General features: G+C 37.5%; 3 protein-coding genes and 1 non-coding gene across 4 annotated transcripts; 2 read left to right on the forward strand and 2 right to left on the reverse strand.

Moving 5' to 3' along the window:
• The first annotated feature begins 1,197 nt into the window (after positions 1-1,197).
• On the forward strand, positions 1,198-6,393 carry LOC144558522 (mechanosensitive ion channel protein 6-like). The gene is made up of 6 exons (XM_078307364.1): positions 1,198-2,478; positions 2,753-3,243; positions 4,497-4,620; positions 4,707-5,000; positions 5,645-5,847; positions 5,963-6,393. The coding sequence occupies exons 1-6, from the start codon at positions 1,276-1,278 to the stop codon at positions 6,246-6,248; spliced, it is 2,601 nt and encodes an 866-aa protein (XP_078163490.1). The 5' UTR covers positions 1,198-1,275; the 3' UTR covers positions 6,249-6,393.
• A 2,568-nt stretch (positions 6,394-8,961) lies between these two features.
• Positions 8,962-10,373, reverse strand: GGR (geranylgeranyl reductase). Its single transcript, XM_078307638.1, has one exon. The coding sequence runs from the start codon at positions 10,249-10,251 to the stop codon at positions 9,202-9,204; it is 1,050 nt and encodes a 349-aa protein (XP_078163764.1). The 5' UTR covers positions 10,252-10,373; the 3' UTR covers positions 8,962-9,201.
• A 1,123-nt stretch (positions 10,374-11,496) lies between these two features.
• LOC144557950 (syntaxin KNOLLE-like protein) lies at positions 11,497-11,863 on the forward strand. Its single transcript, XM_078306621.1, has one exon. It carries the CDS (start codon positions 11,525-11,527, stop codon positions 11,861-11,863), a length of 339 nt encoding a protein of 112 aa, XP_078162747.1. The 5' UTR covers positions 11,497-11,524.
• Positions 11,551-11,699, reverse strand: LOC144558890 (U4 spliceosomal RNA). The gene has a single exon (XR_013513046.1). It is a non-coding gene; the product is annotated as a U4 spliceosomal RNA (small nuclear RNA).
• Positions 11,864-14,839: the final 2,976 nt, after the last annotated feature.

The following is a 14,839-nucleotide window of genomic DNA, read 5'->3' on the forward strand; positions in this document are numbered from 1 at the left end:
GGGGACGGACGGGTCAAATCTAAACTAGGGTTATGATATTCGGCCGGTTCGGTTTCTACGGTTTTCTAATATCACAAACCGAACCAAACAGAAAAAACCGAACAGTAAAAAAATTTAAACCGAATCGTTTGAACCAAAAAATTTTGGTTCGGTTAAAAACCAAACAAACCGGCCCCAATGAACACCCCTAGATACGCACTCGAAAAACATAAGGTCCTGGAACTGGAAATAACTTTTGGTCGCGTCGGGATCTTCTGTACTACCAACGGTACTAGTCCACCATATAAGTATCTATACCCTACTTGAATTGAATCTGCCTTTGCAAAACTCATAATATTAATAAATGAGTAAAGCTAGCGTGTGACATGCTCACCAAGAAAGTTTGGTGGGCATAACTCCAAAAGTATATCGGATCGACGTCAAATGTCAAATCCAAACCGTTGAAATCCATGTACTTCATGAGTGATACATATATATGCAAAATTTTGAAAGTTTCGAGTTTATTTGCTACACGGTCAAGTGGTCAAAGAAATGAACATTTTATTATAAGTTATTTTATATATTCAATTTTTATTATTTCTTTGACCACTTGACCATGTAGCAAATAAACTCGAAACTTTCAAAATTTTGCATGTATATGCATCACTCATGAAGTACATGGATTTCAACGGTTTGGATTTGACATTTGACGTCGATCCGATATACTTTTGGAGTTATGCTCACCAAACTTTCTTGGTGAGCATGTCACACGCTAGCTTTACTCTTAATAAATAATTACAAAATGCAATTTGAAGGTTACAGTTGATGACCTGACCTGTTGTCAGTTGCATAGGATACTAGTGTCTGTTAATATGTGCCACAAGAAAAGAAATGTGACATCAACTTTTTTAAGGCAATAAAAAGTTGCTGAATAGAATAAGAATTAAGAAATTAATTTTAATTTTGAACAACACCAATCCCACCCGCAACAGTGAATCATCTCGGCACGCCACGTACCCCGATCCAGTACTGATAGACTGACAGTCACAGTCCTACCAAAAAAGACACCCGCGTTTCCTTTCCTTTCTTTATCGCCATTTTCGACGCTTGTATCTTTGTTGATATGGCCAACTGGATACAGTGAGTCACCGACCCAATTCATTTAACAAGGAGGGCCGCATTCATTTTCTCATAGCAATGTATATATATATATGAATCATTTATGTGCCAAAAGAGCTCGATCGCACTTCCAAAACCCTGCAGCGCAGGCAGAGTACTACATTGTAGGTACTCGCCATGGATACACTGCGCACATCGGGGAAACCAAAACCCTACGATCGCCAGCAGGAGAAGCTTCCGATCCTTCCCGAGCGCGATCGACACGAGGTGGTCGTCAAGATAGATGGCAACAGCCACAACCCCGTCAAAACCACCTCAGCAGCCACCGCCTCTTCTCCCAACTCCCGAGTGTGGCGAGAAAGCAGTTATGACATCTCGCAAGAAGGCGGAGTTGGCAATGGCGGCTTCACCTTTGGCAGTAGCCCCATTGAGGACCCGCCCTCTCGGCTAATTAGTTCCTTTTTACGCAAGAGAGACGCCACCGGTGGTACAATGTCGCCAGCGGTGGACCTCGACATGGACTTCTTGAACAATGGTTCTGAATCAAAGGAGCATCGCATTTCGTTCCAAGATGCCTTGGAACAGTCGTTTCCCCGCGAATCCAATGATAGCTCTTCCTCTTCCTCTTCATCTTCATCTGATGAGAAGAAAAAGAACCATCCAATTCATCGTGCCGGTGGCGGTGACGGTGAAGTTATCCGTTGTACATCCAATTCATCAATCAACCGATCATCATCTCTGCTTTGGGCCAAGACCCGGTCTCGTTTAATGGATCCATCACCACTGAACCCACCATCACCAGTTAAAAAACCCAACACGGACAGGAGATCAGGCCGGCCACCAATGCCCAGGTCTGGGCAGCTCAAATCAGAAGTGATGGGCGGGAAATCAGGCCCCACTGACGAGGATGATGATGACCCCCTCATGGATTCTGACATACCCGATGAATTGAAGAAAACAACATTTGACATGTGGACCATCATACAATCACTTAGTCTGATCCTGATAATTGCAGCATTGGTGTGCAGCCTAGTTATTCCATGGCTGACACAGCAAACTGTTTGGAGTCTTCATCTGTGGAAATGGGATGTGCTAGTCTTGACTCTTATATGTGGCCGGCTCGTCTCCGGCTGGTTTGTTCGTGTGGCCGTGTTCCTCATTGAACGAAATTTCCTACTGAGGAAGAAAGTGCTGTACTTTGTTTATGGTGTCAAGAGTGCTGTACAGAATTGTCTTTGGCTCGGCCTTGTTCTCATTTCATGGCACTATTTGTTCGATCGGAAAACCTCGAACAGCCCCGTCTTGCCTTATGTTAGCAAGATCCTTCTCTGCCTCCTTGTTGCCACTATCCTACGTCTTATCAAAACACTGCTTCTCAAAGTATAATTTCTCAGTAATTTAAATTCTTTACTTGTTATTTTTTTTCAGCTTCATTAGTGAGATTAAGTAATTTACTAAAAAAAAAATTTAGAAACTAAAGTAAGCCAGAAAATTTTATCTACTCACAAAGAATGTAGTTTGGTTGTACATATGAACCACCTATTAATCATTATTTTTTCTAGTCTGAGGTAAATACAACTCCAATTGATCAGTAGAAAGCAATTCATATCTTATATTTTACTACTAACAACTGATTTTGTGGTTATTAAATTAGGTATTGGCCGCCTCCTTTCATGTCAGCACATACTTTGATCGGATCCAAGAAGCCCTTTTCAACCAATACGTGATAGAGACGCTTTCTGGACCGCCTGTTTATGAAGATAACCAGACAATGATTGAAGTTCAGAGGCTCCAAAAGGCCGGTGCAACAATGCCGAGCGATCTCCAGGCAACAGCACTACCTGCTAAGAACAGTGGCCAAATAGGTAAAGGCATCCGCCTCTCAAGGGTTTTATCGGGAAACAAAAGAGAAGAAGGTATCACCATTGACCAGCTCCATAAGATGAACCAGAGGAACATATCTGCATGGAACATGAAACGATTAATTAGGATTGTGAGGTATGGGGCATTGACTACACTCGACGAGCGGATCCCGCTAATAGCTGCAGAAACGGAGGAGGATTCCTCTACGTATATACTCAGTGAGCGAGAGGCCAAAATTGCTGCCAGGAAGATTTTTACTAATGTGGCCAAACCTGGTGCCAAGTGAGTTTTAAAATTTTAAAGTCTTTTGATTACCTCATGTCTCATACTTGAAACAGTGGCGGTAGCAAATAGGTCTAGTTCGGTTTAGATTATTAAGTAAGGGTTTGGGTGTTTAGTCTTTAGATTGTGTCAATATTTGAGTTTTGTTATTATTGGGTCTCGGGGCATCCAAATTAGAGGTGAAGATTTTGACAGAGCAGTTTTTACTTTTTAATTCATGCAGCGGCACGGACAATAGAGTCAAAAAAGCACTGCATATGACATGTGCGATGCATGAATCAAAAACTGCTCTATCAAAATGTTTACCCAAATTCGGTCATCTTTGAATTTTGGGCAAGTTGTATTCTCAGCTTTTGGTCGGATTTGCAATTGGGTCAATTGGTCAATTTCTTCTTTTACTGGCATTGGTTAGTTTGTCGGGTCTGATGCTGTTTCGATTCCGCTCAGCAGACTTGTTGAGTCCCCTGTTGATTTCGGTTTCTGGTAGATTAATGTTAGTTGGTGCTTATTAAATTTCAGAAAAACTTTAGCCTGGGTGAGTTTTTTTCAGGTGGGTTTGTGAGATTATTCAGGTTGGCAGAGAGCTTGACCACTGTACCATACAAAAAATGTGATCGTACCTGGATTCAAGACCTAATTGCCTCTATTCTTGCCTTGCTATTGTAGAATTGATTTTTCTTCCCAAATCAATATAAAGTAGCATGTTTAGTATATGGGGAAGCAACTAACCAAATACTTGTAGGATTCTTGGTTTAGTTTCTCCATGTGTCACTTGACTAGGCCCACATTTCAGTTTTAGTACTCAGCTATTGTTTTGTCCCCTCACTTGAGTCACTGACTACTCAACTATCAGTTTGCTAAATTAAGGGCTCTGGTGCATTAAACCCGAAATAAATAGAAACAGGATTTTTTTTAAGGTGATGAATATGTCTTTGAATTTCTTATTTTACCATTTGCCTCCCTTTGCATTCCTCCATTCTTTATTAGAGTGGCCTAATTTTGGAAAATTTGATAGTTGTGCTAGATGACAGGGATTAATTGAATTTTTATATATAACCAAATTGGAAATTATGTTTAGTTAAAGCCCTGTAATTATACTTGCATTTTGAGTTTAAAACGGAGAAAGTGGCTTAATTTCAGTAAAATTCAAATTTGAACTCAATGTTGGGGGTCCTTCTACAAAATGGATAATGCTGGTGTTGACCAAATTACGTATTGTTTATTTACTAATAGATAGCATGTTGTGCTGCTAGGTACATTTACCTCCATGATCTCTTGCGCTTTATGAGGCAAGAAGAAGCAACAAAAACAATGAATCTTTTCGAAGGAGCGCATGAACACAAACGAATTAGCAAAATGGCACTGAAAAACTGGGCGGTAATGGCTTATGCTGAAAAAATTATCAAACTATATCTCTTAGCGGTTACTTTTATTTAAGACCAATTTGCTTGTATGTACTGCAGGTGAATGCATTTAGAGAGCGCAAGGCTCTTGCCTTGACACTTAATGACACAAAAACAGCTGTGAATAAACTTCACCAGATTGCAAATGTGGTCGTGGGCGTAATCGTCTTTGCAATCTGGCTTCTGATTTTGGAAATAGCTACAACACACTTCTTTGTTTTCCTTAGCTCCCAGCTTCTCCTCGCAGTGTTCGTTTTTGGGAACACTTTGAAGACATTATTTGAAGCACTTATTTTTTTGTTTGTGATGCATCCCTTTGATGTTGGTGACCGATGTGAGATTGAAGGAGTTCAGGTAAAAAGATTATTATTTTTGGCAACAGTTTCTCTGCTTCTTGTTTTAGCAGCTCAAGTATCCTAAAGGTCAGGGGCAAAACTAGAAAATTAAGATTGGGGGGACTACAAAATCAAGTGTAGTGTAATTTCATTTTATAAGAGGGGGTGGGGGCTAAAAATATTGATGCAATACAAAAATTACAAAATTTCATGGATAAAATTACAAATCTTCAATTTATAGGGAGGGCTTAGCACCCTTTTCAATGCATTACCATCCGCATCTTCTAAAGGTTATGCATAACACTAATTCCGGTAACCAGTTGTCCTTAATACAGGGCATTTTAGTTAGAAGCCTTAAAAGGGGGAAATATGTGTAGCAAATAGCAATTGCTTTTGTCTTGATATATGATTCTTTGAGACTGAAAGAAAAGCCTTTTGTTATTAAATATTTATTTAGTTATCTTTTTATGATTTTATGATTTTATTGTTGTTGTTATTATTGTTATTATTAATTATTTATTGCATGTCTTGGCTGTTTCTATCTAGAAGGAATTAGAAAATGGACATGTTCTGTTAAAACTAGCACATTTTTTTAGCGCATTTTGGGAGACTAACCTAACCTTCAAGTATATTAATAAATTTTCGTAATAATTCTGATTTCAGGTTGTTGTTGAGGAGATGAATATCATGTCAACAGTCTTTCTGAGATATGATAACTTAAAGATCTACTATCCTAACAGCATTCTTGCCACCAAACCAATAAGCAACTACTACCGAAGCCCTGACATGGGAGATTCTATCGACTTTGCCATTCACGTTGCCACACCATTAGAGAAGATTGCAAAGATGAAGGAGAGAATTATCCAGTTAAGTTTTTATTTTTTTTTATTTTTACCTTTCATTTTACAAATTCCATCACTTGTATTCATTTTAGTTTGGGATGCTTGAGTTGTTAAATAATTTTAACCTGAAATTATGTAGTTTCATGGAGAACAAAAAGGAGCATTGGTATCCAGGCCCAATGGTTGTATTGAGAGATGTTGAAGACAGTAATAAATTGACTGTATCAATTTGGATGCGGCAACGAATCAACTACCAAGACATGGGAATGAGGTTTCAGAGGAGAGAGCTAGTGGTACAAGAGATGATTCGGGTTCTTAGAGAATTTGATATCGAGTACCGCATGATACCTGTTGATGTGAATGTTCGCAATTTGCCCCCTGTGAACTCAGCACGGTTACCTTCCACTTGGTCATCCGTTAACTAATTTATCATTAACTAAAAAGGAGATTCAGGTATTAAAGAATAGTTTTGTTCATGCTCTAAATCTAGGCTTGCTGCTGATGATGATTGGTAATTTTCGTTGTAAATATTAACTGAGGTAAAATTGATTTGGGTTTGAGCTTAAATTACTTTTGCGTGACCCTTGATCTGTATAGAGCTCTTTGATTTTTTGCGTTCTTGTCTGGTATATACATAATTAGATTAGATTATCAGATGTGAGTCTGACATGATATTTCAGAAAATATATACAGAGGTCAGAGGGTGAGAAAAATGGACATGTTCGCGTCATCATAGGTGCACAGTTTCACCAGGCTTTTTTTATTTTGAGAGATGCCCGTCTCGATCGCCTACATTAATATTTTCTTTACCAAAACTTCAATTTATTTCTTCTATCCCCTTTGATTTATTTAACTTTTTATTTCATTATTTTAAAAATGAAATTGTCCTCCCTCCTCTATCTCCTTCATATTCGCTGTATACAAACTTTCTTTCTTTGTTTTTGTTTTTGTTGCTCAAAGGAAGTGGACCATATGCTGAAATAATATTACTAGCATCTCTATTTACTGTCTCCGCTGTGAAAATTGGGGCTTGATCCAAAGAATAAACAAACTGATCAGAGGGTAGCCTTTAATTCTCTTCATCAAATTGTTCAATAATATAAGCCTCAAGTGTAGGAGATATCTCTTGTGCAATAGGCATCTGAGGCATCATTTTTCCAATTGAATTTGTACAAACAAAATGGCGAGATTTAGCAAGGATTAAGCATTAGGAGAAATTTCAGAGATCTAATGAAATGCATTATACTTGTTGTACCAGTATGGTGTACAAAATAGTGAGCGCTTTTTTTTCTCTTCGTTTGTTTTAAGTTGGCTTGGAGTTTTCTAACTAAATAGTTTTAAAGTAAATAGAAACCTGATAAAAATAGCCAGAAAAAAGAATAAGCAACATTACTTGGACAGTTTTATCTAAAAGAAATATATTACTTAAATAATGGTATGCTAAATAAAGAAGCATATTTTGAAATGGGACTTCTAAGAAATGGTGATCAAATCATAAAAATGAAGAGAAATTCAGGCGGAGGAATAAAAAAGACAAAACCTTTGGTAAACGATAGATCAATCGTTGCATTCTTGTAATTAGGTGCGTCAGTTTACCCTAAACAATAGATACAAACAATTTATTTGGGCAACAAAAACAAAAAAAAATTGTAACAGTGGAGGAGGAAAGAGAAGGTAGGAGTGTATATTTATCAATTTCATTTCTAAAATAACTAAATTAAAGGTTAAATAAATCAAAAGGTATAGAAGAAAGAATTTTAAATTTTTATGGGAATATTGGATAATTAGTTTTTTCATAGAAAAATTGACTATTTTGAAATTTTGTATGGGTACACTATAAATTTTCCCAAAAATGAATTGCAGATGAGCTGTGATACGAACGAGCTCAAATATTCGGTTCATGTTAATTTAATTTTTGCCCACAGATCGAATCTAAACGATTACTGAACATTTGTTTGGTTCATGTCCATTGTAGTTGTGAGTTGTCCATTGAGCAGCCCGTTTGCCGGTGCCGCCTCTCCTCCGTCGCGCCACCACTCATTCTAGAGGACCGTTACCCTTCCTGAGCGTCTCTCTCCCAGTCTCCCCTGATACTACTTAGAAGATTAGTAGGTACAATCTGGTACTGATACGGCATTCTCTGTGTGAGATTTGTCTGGTACAATAAAGGGTATTTTGCTGATGTAATGAGTTTGGAAGAATCTCTTTGGTCAATAGTGTTTGTTGGAAATATTTGATTTGGGAATTTAATGCTATCCATTGAATTACTGCATTTCATATAATAGGGACCAACTATGCATATAGCTTTTATGAATGAGATGGAACTACATTAATTGATGATGCAAATCATTGGTATTTTATATACTAATTCATTTAATTTACACAAGCTAATATGAAATGGGCAATAGCTTTTTTTTAAAAAAAACAAAAACAAAAACTGCAAAATCTGCACAAGCTAATTGTTTTTCATTTATTCATACCATACAACAGCAAATTAAAATTCATTTGATTTTGTTATTTCTTTCCTTTCTGTTATCTTAGAGAAATATGACTATATCTAATTAGATACAAGCAATTAAGAATTCATATATTCTTTATCTGGTACAACTGAGTTGTTTATGTTGGATCATATATCCAACATTGAGCATTTATGTAATATAATTATGAATTATATATTATCATATATGACTGTCCTAATTAAGTGATTAATAAGGATTAAGGATATTTGACAATCTATATATTTGTCCATAAATGTGTAGACCTATACAGACAGAGCTCAAATCATTGGAATGATTCTAAGATTTGCAATTAAGAAAAACCACTAAATCTGATTAAATATGGAAAGTCGGTTCTCGTCTAGATCTCTTCTCCAGAGTGTAAGTGTTTGACTCTTAGATTAGATGTAATTGTTTGGTTTCTAGATGAGATGTAATTAAATTTATAGCACCTGACATTTTTTTTTTTTAGATTTTGTTCAAAACAAACCTCTAGGGTATTTTTGAGTTTGAATATGTTAGTTGTTGAACCCTTGAAGTTTAGTTATAATTGTGAAACTCTACAAGGTAGGAGATTAGAAACTTTTTCTCAGGAACTCCGAGCTCACACTTAATTTATTTGATGACAACTTGGTCAAACGTAAGTAAATAATAATCTGGTAATATAATTGGTAAGCAAAATTCATGAACATTTAGCACCCAAAAATACTGATAACACAAGTACAAGATTATGATACAATATAGTACTCAAAAGACAGTTTTGACCTGATCCAGTAATAAGCCGAGCTAACAATATCTGAACAAACACCAAATGAAAGCAAGCGAGCATTTTTGTGTAGCAAGCAGTTCAATCAAATCCACAAGCAAATCTGAAAAATCACTCCTAACTACTAGCAGCAGCACTTGCGGCCCCCCCTGGCACCCCTTCCTCCCCACCTTCGACCATAAAGCCTCTCTCAACAGCGTAATCTACAAAGCTATAAAGCGGTAGAACCCGATCCCCGTATTGATCCCCAAATCTCTGCAACTCAAGTTTTGCCTTATCCCGAAGCTGTTCCACAAGCTCAAGTGCTCTTCCCATGCCAAGTGTTCTAACCACACTCGCATTGCTCCGCATCTTGCCAGCCTGTCCGTTTGACTCCATGAGCACATCATCTACTAACTCATACAGCACACCAACAGTTCGGCCATACCGTCTGAGTGCCGCTTGATCATCCTCCCCGGCCCCACCCAACATCCCACCGCACACTGCTGAGCACTCAGCCAGTTCCCCAAATTTCTTCTCCAGAACAAGTAAGACCTCAACCTCTCCACTGGCAGCAGCCCCCGACAGATCTAGAAGCTGCCCGGCTGCCATACCGGTGTATCCAACTGTTCGAGCAATCTCTTTGAGCACTGATAGGAGAGCTTGAGGGGGAACGAGGTCTGCAGGCGTTTTGGTGACCACGTGAGTGAACCCTAGTGGGAAGAGCGAGTCTCCGACAAGTATGGCAACGTCCTCGCCGTACTGCACATGGGTTGAAGGTCTGCCGCGGCGGAGGGGAGCTGCATCCATGCAGGGGAGGTCGTCGTGGACATGTGAGGCAGCATGGATCATCTCGAGCGCAGCTGCAGTGGGAAGAGCAGCGGCGAGAGGGGTGCCGAAGAGTTCGCAGGAGGCAATGCACATAACAGGCGGGGCCCGCTTGGCACCGCCGCAGAATACGGAGTAGCGCATGGCCTCATACATTTTGTCGGGATAGCGCACGGTGAGAGCAGTATCGAGCTCGGAATCGATGACTGGGATGAGGGATGTCCAGTAGGAGCGGAGGTCGAAGGAGGTAGAGGCGGGGGTAGGTGTTGAAGAGGAGGAAGAACGGGGAGGCATGGAGAGGAGGCGAGGAGGTGTAGGGGTTTTGGGGATGAGGAGGAAAGAGGAGATAGAGAGAGACATGGCGAGATGGGGATTGGCCGATTGGGAAGCAGTAGCAGCAGTGGGAGGAATAATAGGAGGATTTCTTGCTGGATCGGGATTCGGGATTCGGGACTGGGAACAGGCGCTCAAGGAGGTGGGAAGGGCCGAGATAATTAATTAAGCAGGCCTTCTAGCGAGACCAGACCTACCTTAATTTGGATGAAATACCTCTTCAAAGTATGTCACCTACTTACTGGTCCAAGGGTACCAACCAGCCCTGACCTCTGACTACTGTTACTTATTGTTATTGTTATTGTTATTGTTATTGTGTTGGGCAGTAGAGCAATTGTACTGAGACCTTGAGACCATGGGTTTATTATATAGGAGTGATTTTTGCTTTCTTTTAAATTTTTGCGAACAGTTGTAAGAAACTTTTGTTACCCCTCTGCATAAATTGGGCTATATTGCCGGCGGAGGCACTAATAAGTGAAAATGGGATCAATTGATCTCTATTTATTTTTAGAAATTTTGTATTTATTGCTAAATTTTTATATACTTCAGTAAAAAATATTATAGAATTATCAAATTGGCCCTATTCATATTATAAAAATTGTATATTCTTGACCCTGTCAAATTTTACCAACCAATCCGAGATACAGATTGTCAGATCTGCTTAAGCACGAATATTAAAGGAACCTGGATGATTAGGATCGTAAAGGATTCTAGTAGGAGGACGGTCTAGATGTATAAACTCAAAATTTGTGTTACTTGGGAGAATCTGCAAATCTCATAAACAACTGCATTGTGGTTTCCAGAGGATCTGAATGTGCTACCCCTTGTGAGTTGGTGTCCAAATGATGAAGCTGATGCGACTCAAGGAGCTGAAGAAGGAGGGATGCAAATGGTGATTTATGAAGAATGAAGCAAGAAGAAGGTCCGAGCTTTTTCAGCCAAATTTTGTGTTTGCTTGTGATTACCTCAGCCCCATTGTGAGGCTTAGCTATAATCTTGTTTTGAGTTATTTTATGTTGTTATGATTGTGTACTTTGAACAATGCTTTGTTTTTGCTTTTCTAGTATGCATCTTTGTGGGGATTTGCAGCTTGCATGCTGCAATTTTTGGGTTCAAGTATTACCCCATGAGCATTTCAGGTTTATATGAGTTGTTTTTGAATAAGGTGCAGTTGCAGTGGTGTAAGTTAACGTTTTTTCTTTCTCTTCAATGAAGATGGGCCTTTTGGCCTTTTTAATCAAAAAATTTGGGAGAATCCAGCCTCAATAAAATTCAAGCAAGCTTCCATAGTAAATTAAAAATGTTGAAATTTTTTATTAATTGTAGGGTTTTACCCAAAGGAAGCCCTTCCAAAAATTCTCAACGGCATCAGGATAAACCCGGCCGAAGAGGGAGTTTGGAAATAGTTTTCAACCAGCAATTGACGCGCTTCGGTATGACCTCACTAGCTGCGTCATTGTCCCAAGCGCAAAGATGCTTCTACTCATCTTACCACTTCGCTTTTATAACCCATTCTCCCCGATCGAACTTTTACCTCTCAATAATGGGACTAAATACACCTTCTTCGCATCCCAGACCTGGAGAGCTGTTGCAACTTAATCCAAATATTTGTTCATTTTTTCACACAATGTCACATTGAACTTAATAGTTTGCCAACTCCTCCCTAATTTTCCTGATTACTAATTAATTTTGAGCAAAAAATGTTGAGTTTAAAAAGGGAATAAATTTAGGGAAGAAAACGAAGGAATCTAATTTCAACACTTAAATCCAGGGTCTTAGAATGCGGCCGCATATGCCAATGCAGTCGGCACTTGTGCTCAGAATGACCATGCAGTTTTGAGCATGCGGCCGCATATGTAGTCCGAATATACGGCCATGCAGTCCTCCCATGCAGTTTTGTACTGTTTGCTTGTTGGCTTGTTGCCTTATCGTACTTTTTAAGTTTAACTAATGTTGTCAACTTATTGTGGGCATTATATTTAACTTGATGTTTGTGTCAAACTAAATTTATGCATAATCTGGTTGTAGTTGGCGTATTTGTTTGTGCTTTTGTACTTGATTAATTTGATAATTTGATTGTATTTTAATTAAAATTTATGCGAAAAAATTATTGTTGGTTATGTTATTATGTGGAAATAAATTCAAATATATGAATATATATATATATATATATATATATATATATATATATATATATAGATAGGCTAATATCAAAATGTTTGCACCAATCCCTCCCGTGCAACCAAGTCATTTTCTGATTTGCAAAGTCCAAACGACCGATCCGAACCGTTAGATGTTTAATCCATATTGAAATGTGCTTGGAGACCAAATTTTACATTTTTTGGAATTTTTTTGCTATTTATTAAGATGGTTTGAAAATCGCTGTTTTTATTAAAATTCTGCACCACTGGAAAACAGCGATTTCAAACCATCTTAATAAATAGCAAAAAAATTCCAAAAAATGTAAAATTTGGTCTCCAAGCACATTTCAATATGGATTAAACATCTAACGGTTCGGATCGGTCGTTTGGACTTTGCAAATCGGAAAATGACTTGGTTGCACGGGAGGGGTTGGTGCAAACGTTTTGATATTAGCCTATATATATATATATATATATATATATATAGAGAGAGAGAGAGAGAGAGAGATGGGCTACGGTGAGCCATGGAGTAAAATGAGTTGGTGCTCCATGGCACTATATTTTTATTTTGAAAATCCAAACGACCGATCCTAACCGTTCAACATATTCTCCATATTGAAATGTGCTTGGAGACCAAATTTTACATTTTTTGTAATTTTTTTACAATTTATTAAGCCACTTTGAGAATCGTTGATCCAATGGTCCAGAAATTTTTACTGTTCACAGCAAAACAACAATTTTCAAAATTGCTTAATAAATAGTAAAAAAAATTCAAAAAATATAAAATTTAGTCTCCAAGCACATTTCAATATAGAGATCACATCTAACGGTTCGGATCGATCGTTTGGATTTTCAAAATGGAAATATGGCGTGGAGTACAAATGCGTTTTACTTCATGGCTCATCGTAGCTCATCTCTCTCTCTCTCTATATATATATATATATATATATGAGAGAGAGTGACTAATGTGCATTCGTATGCATACGGCCCGATATGCATACGGTCCAAATTTGAAATTTCAAAATTCAAAACGTCGATCCGAACTGTTCATGTTGTTCTCCATATTAATATGTGCTTGGAGACCAAATTTTATATTTTTTTGAATTTTTTTACTATTTATTAAGCCAATTTGAAAATTGTTGATCCAACGGTGGCTTAAAAAAACAGTAAAATCAGCAGCCACCGATGGATCAGCAATTTTTAAAGTGGCTTAATAAATAGTAAAAAATTCAGAAAAATGTAAAATTTGGTGTCCAAGCACATATTAATATGGACAACAAGATGAACGGTTCGAATCGACGTTTTAGATTTTGAAATTTTAAATTTGGACTGTATACATATATATATAGGCTGTGGCTAATTTGCTGCCGGCAGCATTTCTGTCGGCGGTGCTGCCGCCTTTTTTTATTTTGTGATGTCCAAACAACAAATCCAAACCGTTAGATGTTTAATCTATACTATAATCTACTTGGAGACCAAATTTTACATTTTTTGGAATTTTTTTACTATTTATTAAGCTGGTTTGAAAACCGCGGATTTTAATGCTGCAGAAATTTACTGAAATCAGCAGTTTTCAAGCCAGCTTAATAAATAGTAAAAAAATTCCAAAAAATGTAAAATTTTGTCTCCAAGTAGATTATAATATAGATTAAACATCTAACGGTTTGGATTTGTTGTTTGGACATCACAAAAATAAAAAAGGGCGACAGCACCTTCGGTTAAAATGCTGCCGGCAGCAAATTAGCCGGACCCTATATATGAGGAGGGATCAAGTTACAACACTTGAAAGTTACAACAAAGTTACAACATCATTTTTTTTCATTTTTAAAGTCCAAATCGTTGATCCAAACCGTTAGATATTCAATCTATATTAAAATGTGCTTGCAGACCAAATTTTACATTTTTTGAAATTTTTTTGCTATTTATTAAGATGGGTACAAAATCGCTGTTTTTCTTAAAATTCTGCACCATTAAAAAACAGCAATTTTGTACCCATCTTAATAAATAGCAAAAAAATTTCAAAAAATGTAAAATTTGGTCTGCAAGCACATTTTAATATAGATTGAATATCTAACGGTTTGGATCAACGATTTGGACTTTAAAAATGAAAAAAAATGATGTTGTAACTTTGTTGTAACTTTCAAGTGTTGTAACTTGATCCCTCCTCATATATATATATCAAAACGTTTGTACCACGCCTTCCGTGCAACCAAGTCATTTTCCAATTTTTAAAGTCCAAATGATAAATCTAAACCGTTAGATGTGTTCTCCATATTAAAATGTGCTTGGAGACCAAATTTTACATTTTTTGGAATTTTTTTACTATTTATTAAGCCAATTTGAAAATCGCTGATCCAACGGTGGCTGTTTGGAACAGTAAAATCAGAAGCCACCGTTGGATCAGTGATTTTCAAAGTGGCTTAATAAATAGTAAAAAAATTCCAAAAAATCTAAAATTTGGTCTCCAAGCACAT

This window comes from Carex rostrata, chromosome 8, assembly GCF_964058835.1.
Source record: "Carex rostrata chromosome 8, lpCarRost1.2, whole genome shotgun sequence".
Lineage (NCBI taxonomy): Eukaryota > Viridiplantae > Streptophyta > Magnoliopsida > Poales > Cyperaceae > Carex > Carex rostrata.

Bases quoted from the DNA above. Each gene is read 5' to 3' on its own strand.
- GGR (XM_078307638.1), bottom strand. From the start codon at position 10,251: ATGTCTCTCTCTATCTCCTCTTTCCTCCTCATCCCCAAAACCCCTACA.
- LOC144557950 (XM_078306621.1), top strand. From the start codon at position 11,525: ATGTTGAAATTTTTTATTAATTGTAGGGTTTTACCCAAAGGAAGCCCT.
- LOC144558522 (XM_078307364.1), top strand. From the start codon at position 1,276: ATGGATACACTGCGCACATCGGGGAAACCAAAACCCTACGATCGCCAG. The intron at 4,621-4,706 runs GTAATGGCTTAT...TATGTACTGCAG, and splicing joins TGGCACTGAAAAACTGGGCG to GTGAATGCATTTAGAGAGCG. The intron at 5,848-5,962 runs GTTAAGTTTTTA...GAAATTATGTAG, and splicing joins ATGAAGGAGAGAATTATCCA to TTTCATGGAGAACAAAAAGG.